The 10,000-nt window shown below is 45.3% G+C and overlaps 2 protein-coding genes across 2 annotated transcripts in view; one reads left to right on the plus strand and one right to left on the minus strand.

The window, feature by feature from the left end:
- LOC126576332 (GATA zinc finger domain-containing protein 10-like) overlaps positions 1-935 on the plus strand; it is a 2,758-nt gene extending 1,823 nt beyond the window's left edge. The window contains exons 3-4 of the mRNA XM_050237559.1: positions 128-340; positions 408-935. Coding sequence (XP_050093516.1) covers positions 128-340; positions 408-747 — 553 coding nt within the window. The 3' untranslated portion in view covers positions 748-935. The remainder of the gene's footprint in view (positions 1-127; positions 341-407) is intronic.
- The window catches only part of LOC126576333 (uncharacterized), a 112,813-nt gene that overhangs the window by 94,691 nt on the left and 8,122 nt on the right, over positions 1-10,000 (minus strand). The gene's annotated exons all lie outside the window — the stretch shown is intronic.

Consider the following 10,000-nt stretch of genomic DNA (forward strand, 5'->3'; position numbering starts at 1 on the left):
AATTTCGTCCCTATGAAATTAAATACCTGGCCATTATACCACATGCCACAATCTGCAAACGCATCAAAACGCAAACTATCGAGTGATCACGCCAATAAACCGATGCCTTCATTCCTGACCCTTACAGCTACGCCACCGGTAACGGCATCCAGCACCAGGAGGAAGGTTTCCTGCGAAACTTGGGACCAGAAAAGTCGGAACAGGTAGTGTCGGGCGGTTACTCCTACACCGCACCCGATGGCCAACAGTACAGCGTGCAGTACAAGGCCGATGCGAACGGTTTCCAGCCCGTCGGTGATCATCTGCCAACGCCACCACCACTCCCGCCAGCGCTGCAAGAGTAAGTACAGCGAGTATCTTCCCCGTATTCCTTGGTCTTAACGCCCTCTCCTTCTGTGCTTCCACAGAGCGTACGATCTGCACGCACGTCTGCATGCCGAAGCGGCCGCACGGCCCAAGAACCCTGCATACCAGGATGGACAACCCGGTCAACAGTACGGTCCTCCTCAGCAGCAGCCGCAGCAGCAGTACTACCCACAGCCACAACAACCCTCGTATCAACAGCCACAGCAGCAGCAGCAGCAGCAACCGCAGTATCAGCAACCTCAGTACCAGCAGCAGACTCCTCAGTTCCACTCTAGCTCACCGAACGCCATCCAGGGTTACCCATCGGCACCAGCTAACCAGTATCTGCCACCGAACAAGCGGCAGCAAGGCTTCAACCCCAACACCGGCTACACCTACTAGGCAGAGATAGCGAGAGGAAGAGCGAGAGAGAGAGAGAGAGCGAGAGTGCCAGCGTGCAAAGCCCCATTACTTTCATCGATTTCAGTATTTATTCGAGCCGTTCCTGCCCGCCGAAACAAATGACAATGACATGCCAATAATAAACGAAGGTGACCGAACCGAAACCGAGGCCGGCCGCTACCATTCAATCATTGTGCATCATCATCCGCAACTAACTTTGCCCTAGTTTGTGCCCCAAGCCCTCTCGGGGCGCTTGGTGGTTCCTGTTATCCGAACGTTACACGCGACCGCGACCGCGTGCTTCCGACCGACCTTGCAGAGTAATGTCGTCCCTCAGTAGGTAAATAGGGAATACCGATCCGATCATACGGCGATGGAAATGGCACTCGGCACCTCAGATCGCCGTCCGTACTTCACGAAAGCCAAATCAAAAGTCAAGAACATGTCCGTGACATTCGGCATTGTTCTTGCAGCGTGCGTCAAACCGTGCGCGTACCCTCCCCCTGAAAAGACACGATACCACGATACTTCCGCCGCCAATGGGTGCATAAGTGGCACACAGTGGAGCAAGAGCTTGCAACAAATCTTGTTGCAAAACGTGCCCCGCACGGTGCTGCAGGAGGCCAGCATTTTGGGGCGTTTTGCACTCCTCCACAACCGCCCCCGAACAGATAATGGGCCTTTGTGACCATCGCACGCCGTGACCCTTCACCTCGACAGCCCCGCAGCACTATGTTGGTTCCATTTCCAGGAGGTCACTTGCCAGTCGCATCAATTTCATTATGCAAATAGGCGCCAATACCATACCATAGTGCGTTCCGAACCTTCTTCTCCACCTGTCCCCCCCCCGCTCCTCCCCAAAAACACGGTGCTCGCACGTTCCGACACTGTCGAAGTGCTGCTTTATGCACTTGGCCACTCAACGCCTTCAAAAGGGCGGATTGCGAGTGGGTGGAAAGCAAGTGGGTGGAAAGCGGTAGCGGTAGCGAGCGATAAATCAAAGCACGGTCCATAATTATCATAATTTATGTTGTGAAAAATATTTACGATGCGCCCGGTGGCGTTTTGCAAAACACCGGCGTGAACCACCGTGGTCCGATAAGATTGACTTCTTCTTGCAGGCCCCCCACCCGATGATTGGCCACGTCGCGCCACGTGTGCGTCGGCCATCACACACGCCGGGGGGGGGAGCGTTTCGCTACGGTTGTGGAATTTAGAATTGTTTCTAAACGAGGGGAGAGTGGAGATCGTTTTAGCGTCCACTTACTTCTGTCATTACTTCTGCCAATGACTCCGACCCCGAATCGCGATCGCGTCTGCGATAGGGGCGCTGGGTTGATGGGTGATAAAATACAGTTGCACTCGAATGCATCAATGGCGTACTAGGTGCTACAAACGAAGCGGCGCGTTAGGTTGACAGTCAAGTGCACCATTCTCTTTCAAAGTTGCGCTGGTCTGGCGGTCTGGCATTTGATTTATTGACTATTGGTACTGATCGATCGTAGTGCCGCAAATAGCTCACAAGCAATTCGTTTTAGCATAAGCTGTATGCTTTTTGGGACACTTACTTCGAAAGTAGTTGGGCTCATTACAATCTCCTCAAAAGATTAGGTGTTCTTCCGACATGGAAATTGAAAATTGCACAAAATATGGTAAAAAGTAGTGGCTAGCGATGGGCAATATTTTGATTAATGTAACTATTCTTTTGGTTTTGAAAGTAAACGGTTTTCGTTGAGCTAAAAAAAATCGAAAAAACTAAGCTATAGACCTACTATTACTTAACAAATCCTGTGCTGGATCTACAACACTCACAAGAACTGACAAGAGAACTTTTATCCAATATCGTGAAAAAGGGTTCGCGTCCTACGTCTATTAGAATTCTGTCCATTAAACTTGTCAGTTCCCCTTCAAAACTAAGAGTTAGCAAAAAAAAATCCCACAAGGAATTCGCAGCACGAATTTTTATTGGAGTTTTTAATGCAAGAGAAGGGAAGTTGTGGCGACGACCAATCGTTAAAATCTTCCCTTTTTTTGTTCTTTTTTTGGTGAACAGAGAGTGCATAAATGTTTCTAGATTGAGAAAGGGCATCGGTATCGGCATTAATTCCAAGAAGTTGGATTGTTTGGAGACCTTCGCGATAGTGTTGGATTGTTCGAAGGACAATCAGAAGTAATGAAGAGCGCAGTAATAGAAGCGAATAAACGAAGAAATCAAACTGTATCACAGGCAACACAATCACGAGTACCTAATATTGATTGGCAAAGAAATTTAGTGTCCAAAAAAGGTCCTTGAGGTTACCCTTTTCATTTAGGAAAACCTGTTACAAGTACGAGCTACAACTTTCTACTCGAACAAAATGAAAGCAACACTTTGTCGATAATCAAAAAGCGCTAGAGCTTTTTAGCGAACCCACAGAACGAACCAAACCGCGGCAAATTCAATAACCCGCCGCCGCTCGGTCCCGCACACGGAAACGCGCGCGTGTGGAAGTCGAAGTCATCTTCGAGGCACGATTTATGACCACGCTGGGGCGGGCCAGCATGAAAACTTTGTTGCACCTAAACGAGTGCCAACCAAGAACCAACCACCATGATGACGCTATTGTGGTCACGGTACGGCAGGTGCAGTGGCATGTGGTGTCAAAAAAGAGAATAAAAAGCGCGCCACCACAGCACACAAAAGGTCGAGAAGATGGATGGTTCCCGGCTCGACTTGGTAGTAGCCGGAACGGTTATCGATTGTCCTAGAATATGTCAAACAACTAGATAGTAACAAATTGGTTCTGTGACGATTGCAGTTCCACCACACAAATACAGCACACATCAAACATTCCCGAGCTGACCTTACACGGAATCTCGTCCACCGGGCACTGGCGGTGGAGAGAAATGGTTTGGAATAGGTTATACCTCGTCGTATCCTCTGACCTAACCGCATTCCACTATCGAGCTGACCCAATCTCCAACGGTGGCTCCAAAGGCGGAACTTTTCGGCGACTGATTCAGTTCAATTGCAGTTACTTCTTGCGCTCGGGGGCTTCGGCTTCTGGTCCAGTGGACTTTGGGCTAATTTATGGCCGGCTATGCCACGGTAGTACCACTTGTGCTTGGTCAGCGGAGGCAACAAAGTAATCACATTTGCGTGATACTGCCATATCAATTACCGGCATTTCACCTCGGACAATCGGACGAACGAAGGAAGGAAGGGGGGGGGGGGGGGGGGGGTAATACTTTTTCCCACGCCCCAACCTCATTCCCATGAGAAAGTTTGATCAGGAGTGAAACAGGAAGAAGAATCCTGCTGCCAAAGGTGGAGGGAAATTAGAAAAAGAAAAAGGAAACTTGTTCTCCACCGCCACTAGGGGGCCGACAACACACGGTTATCGCTACACTCACGACCGAACCAAGTGTGGTCGCATGTCGGCTAACCTAGCGACCAGTACGTGCCACGGTGGTGGCCCCGCGAGAGGTTAAGAGAGTAATGATCTGAGTAAAGCTCCGCTGATGGATTTATTATGGACACCATCAGATCGGGCTGCCCCCGGGTCGTCCAAAAGCGCGCACCACCACGGCTAGAACCGGAAGCCGAACGGGGTGCAGCAGCAGTCTTGGACCGCTCGGTCGCGACGACGAAGACCAAGACGTAGCCGGTTTGTACCGTGTACCGAGCGAGCATTGCGCGCAGCATGATTTATGGTGCAGCCGGTTCGGGGGGGCTCACTTTTCCATTAACGAATATTGTGAGCGTCGAGAGCGTCTGTTCCGACACCGCAAGTGACAGGGGATGGTGCTTCATCGTTTAGTTTTTTTTTTTTTTTTGGTTTGGTTTGGTTTGGTTTGGGGTTTGGGGGTAACGACCAAACTTCTCTATCCAACAAATGGTTATATGTTTGTGCGAAAATGAAAATGTACTCCCGATGGACACGCGCACGCTAGACAACGGACAGGGTTCATGAGATGCTCGCCCAATCTCCACTCAGGTGAGGGGAACAAAAAGAATCAATTGGCTAAACTTTGCCCTTTCGTTTGACCACTTTCATCTGATTTGATCGCTTCTTCGTAGTCTGCTGGGAAGTGAATACAAAGATTAGAGATAAACAAAAAGGTGTTTTTCCTTTCCACCCAGCGCGACAGAGTGTATTATTCATATTGGAGAAAAACTAGAAAAGTTTCCTCCACATGTTCTGCCCTCCATCCCTCAATACACCCGACACTTGGCCTTTTTTTCTCTTTGATCAAAAGGGTATGCACCTCTGGTGAACTGTCCGGTTCTTGCGTGGACCCTTGATTTGTTCTAACGACCTAAACCAGTGCTCGCCCGGGCCGATCCTTCCCGATCGTACCCGGGAAACGGGAAAATCACAAAAAGAAAAGGAAAGGAAACGAAAGGAAACTTTTCCAATACGCTTGATGTAGCTCTTGCATCGTCTGGGAAGGTGCATGAAAAGGACTCGGGAAGAAAAGATCGACAAAAGGACACACCAGGACACCCAACCTTCTCCGGACGTTAGTTTGAGAATCCAATCTCAATGTCGCACCGGCTTACCTTATGCTCCTTATGGGAGCATGGTGTCTCGCTGATTGCGTTTTCCGTTAATGTGGTTCCATCCTTTGTTTCTCCTCTCTCGCTCCCCAGTCCCATTCGAGTCCACAAAGGATGTGGCTCCCGGAAAAAAAAGAAGCATCCAAGTGTATTTGAGTTCCGTTGCGTTGGGTCATAAATTTGATTCAAGCAGTTTCCACTTCGGTTGATAGATTGCGAGAGTCAAAAAGCTAGTTTTTCGATTCGAGAGGATTTTAAAGAAACTTTAAATTTGAAACAATAAAATAAATTCACGACTAAAAATCAGTCAAAATGGAGGTAATCAAGGAAAACAAAATTGAGACAAATCAAAGCGGCGAACAAATGCAGATATTAAGTAAAAAAACATCCTTTAGCGCAATAATCAATCAAAGGAAGTAAATACTTACTAGTGATGAACAACTGAACAATTGATACGATTTGGAAAACCGCTTGATTGAAATAAATGTAGAATAAAAAAAATAGATAGATGTAATGCGTAAAATAACTTTTGTTTTTTTTTCTTGTTGAGTGTTAAATTGTGATTCGCAAAATGAAAACAAACAAGAAAAAATGTTGGAAATTCTAGAGCGAACTTGTCACTCATTAGTGACACTCAAAGAAAAGTGTCTAGAGAACAAAGAACGTCTCTCTTTACTCCCTCTTTCAAGCAATGAAATCCCTTTTCAATCAGCACGAGCACACACAAAAACAAGACTCGACTTTGTTTAATTAGTGCTGTTCTTGTTGAACTTACTTCAGAAAACGTAACATTCCCGATTCCCTTGTTCACCTCTTCCCTAGCACCGGTTGTATCTCCTTTTTCTTTATCGCATTCATGGGGATTCTTTTTCTTTCGTCCAAATGCTAGATCTTCTCGCTAAATTATGCACAGCCATGGCTAAACTGAATAGCAAGCAAGCAACACGGACAGTTTAGCGAAACCACCTTTTGTTTCACGCGGTGACGTGAGTGAAATTTTCAAAAATTCATCAACTGATTAATGTTTCTATTTCAGCTGGCAAACCATACCCACGCCCGGTTGGTTTGCAATGATTTACACCACCGACACGTATTACCGGACCTCAAAAACGTCCGTGGATTCCACTCCGGTGCCGGGGCGAATAGGTGAGATAAATCATCGGCCAGAATTCTCGCGCCGGCGAAGGGTTTTTCAACTTCACCGAGGTGAGTGGCCGCGAACGGTTTCGGTGGTAAATCCATTTGAAGGGTGCTTTTGCAAGAGTTTTTCCAAAATTAATATGCAGACGATGCAACGCTATACACCTATGGATCTCCTCTTACACATTTTGTGTAGCTTCCTTTTTTTGTTTTTACCAAAAACTCCACTGGCCGGGATTGGGGAACCACCGGTGATCCGTTTCAGTCGGAAAGACAAACGACAGAAATAATACGGGAATAGAAAATCGCCCGATAAAATATCGTTTAAGGATGCAGCGGGCAGCGAAAGCGTAACAAGCATCATCCACAACCTGATCGTCATAAACATTGCGCTGACAGGCGCATTGCCTGCCCGGTGTGTGAGATCGCCGCATACAAAGCACATCACCGAATGGCACTCTCGACGACGACGACGACAACGACGCTGGTTCTGCACTTCGACAGCACTTGACATGAATATGCAATGAGCATCGTTGCGCTAGTGGGCAGCATTGGCACTAGGTAGCACTAGTGGCACTTGAAACAGTTGCTGCAGCACAGAACGGTGGCCAAACCAAACAGCTAAATTTCCTCTAACGATCCCACTGAAGCGAAGACCCTATCGCTTACCTCTGCGGAAATGAACCCCATACGCTCCGGCAGCCAAGAAATGAGATTTCCCTCCAAATTCCCTCAACAAACAGGTCTCAGGTCCTAAAATATTGCTACACGATGGTAAAACAAAGCATCGACATCTCTATGCCTATGCCATGGAGCACTAATTAAACGAAATGAATCATATAACTCGTCGCTCAGCACAGACCAGCACTGGGTGCAGGAAATGGAAGAATCGTTCACGTCCATCGTTGTACACGGAAAAATTGTCGACACACAAGGCTCCAGACGTTCGTACGGACATAAACTTTTATCGAGCACCATAACTCTCATTGCAGCAAGTAACATTACACGCTAAAGATTCAATCGTTCCGCCATTGTACAGAACAATACATCTTGTTTAAGTGGCGAAGAGCGTTGAAAGAACCAAAAAAAAAAAAAGAGCACCCAAAAGTAATCAAACCGCGACAAACAGCCCCATCGTCGATGGCCGCAATCAATTCCACTCGGTATAGTTCCTTTTTTCCCGAATTTAATTCAATATTGAAACCGACAATTGGAAAATATTTGCCAACATGTGTCACGGCGCGCGGCCACAAACGCACCGGAGCTTTCCACCATCCATCAGCGAACCGGAAAACCGGTTCGTATAATTCCAATCAAACCCTTTCCACGTGCGCTTCCTCGGTCGTAGCGGTCGTTGATCACTTTTTCAGCCTTTTGTTTGTCGCCCAAGAATTGTTTCAATCTTGTCGGGTATGCAAATTGATTCAAAGATAGCCGTTTCTCACTTTCTTGTCTGTTTGTCTGTGTTTGTCATAGTTACAATTACATGGTTGGCGAGCGGCGACATCCTAAGTAAATATCGAACCGCGATCTATGGCAAATAGGAAAGAGGCAGAAAAATTAACAAGTTCAGCTGTCCTTGCACGATACAACCTCAATCATATCGGAAGGAACGAACCGCACTGCAATGAATGAAGAGACAAAAAAAAAACGAATCGTGATCCCGTGAGGGAAAGGGGACCACGGAGACCCACAAATCGGTTCCCGCCCATCCATCCCACGCAACCTGTCTAGGATGATGTAGTAAAAAATCTCATAAAAATGTAAATTTTCAATAAGCAAGAAGAAAAAAAAAACCACCACCACCAGAGTCTTAATCCTATTGACGACCGCTGAGCGCTGATTAGGAGCGAACGAAAATTGAGCCAATCGCGACCCGTGGCCCCATCTGCATCCGTGAATCTGGCGGAGAGCTTCAACCGTTTCAACTTGGAGACTTTTGAGTTTTATTCCTTTTGAACTTTCCCTGCAATCGTGCCAGTGCGATCCGTCGATGCTTCCGCAGTTGTTCTGCTTCTTCTTTTTCATTTCCTTTGGCAAGAGGGAAGGACGCATTGACTGCTTACTGAATGGTAGGTATTGCCTGCGGCGCAGATTCACACCGCACAATCAGCCAGATTTGTTTGGAAAGTCAAAAGAAAATTTATATTTTCTTCATCGCAATGGAAAATGCGCCGAATTTGTCATTAAGACCCGACAAACGGAGGAGTGAACATATTTACATACATTGCAAAATACAATGAGAAATCACTTTTTAAGAACAGCGAACACATCTAACATTACATGTACTTTTGAAAAATATAACTTAAAATGTTCATTTTTGAAATTTTGAATAATTGGATGTTTAGAAATTTTATTTATCTAATCGTGAGTAATTTATTTTTTAAATAAAATATCTTAAAAATAAACAAACCAACTACAGCAAACAATGACACTTTTTTAAACTGGAAAAGATGATTGTCAGATGCCGTAATCGATATTTTTTCGAGAACAATGTCCTAGCTAACATCAAATAATCTCCAAAGACCCAATAAGACTCCTCCCAATAAGACCACAACCTCCGCTTCCTGTTCAAATAGTAAGATCGTCGAGGGACAAAGTGGAACGAAATCCTTTAAAATCGATACGAAACTAGACAACCAAAAAATATCTCGAAAATAAGCGACATCGAAAAGTTCGATGCATTAACTATAACTTGTGAATGAGAAATGAATCCTGTGATTGTATTCAATTGTGAGCAACTTTCATCACTTTTCTAGCATCAATTTCTCGTACTCATAGGTTTTCTTCATTCCCTGACGTCCTGGGATATCCCAGATAACTTGAAACTATCAAACATCCCACTGCAGTTTGGAGCATGGAACCATGATTTTTGTGGAGGATTATAGGATTTTACTGTAGCAGAAAATCCGATGGCATTTAACTACATTTCTTGTATTGAGTTTAATGCTCACTAACTACACTAATTCGCTTTTACAATTTGAACGAGGATGGAAAAGAATGGAACAAACAATTATTATCCTTAGGCATCTGCAGAGAAATAGCTTCTTTATGATTATTCACAACAAATTAAACATACGGCTCTCGTCCGTCATTATATATGTTTAAAAAAAATCACAACAAATCATTGGCTATTAAGCATTAACGTCGCAATGCATACAGAGAGTGACATTTTAATGGGAAATGCAATTAAAAATTGAAGAATATTTAACGCTGCTAAGAACACAGCATATGACATTCAATAAATCTGCAGATGAAAACCGAATTTGTACTCAAACATAACTTAAAATAGGGTAAACAAATATTTCTAATGAAACGATTAATTTCACCAAAGTTTCCTTCAGTGATCCAATGCAAGACGAAACTCTTAACTACTAAAAAGAAGGCGAATAACACCCAAAATACCAACTCAACGCTACCAAACTCATCCATTAGAATATCTTGTTTGAAGAGAAATTCACTTTTCTATCGCTCCGTATTCCGTATTCCCCCAAGGGGAGAGATAGAAACACCAACCAACCTCTAACCTTCTCCCAACAGTATTAGTCCACGGTTCCGTACATTCACCGCCAC

The sequence above is a fragment of the Anopheles aquasalis genome, chromosome 3, assembly GCF_943734665.1.
Source record: "Anopheles aquasalis chromosome 3, idAnoAquaMG_Q_19, whole genome shotgun sequence".
NCBI lineage: Eukaryota > Metazoa > Arthropoda > Insecta > Diptera > Culicidae > Anopheles > Anopheles aquasalis.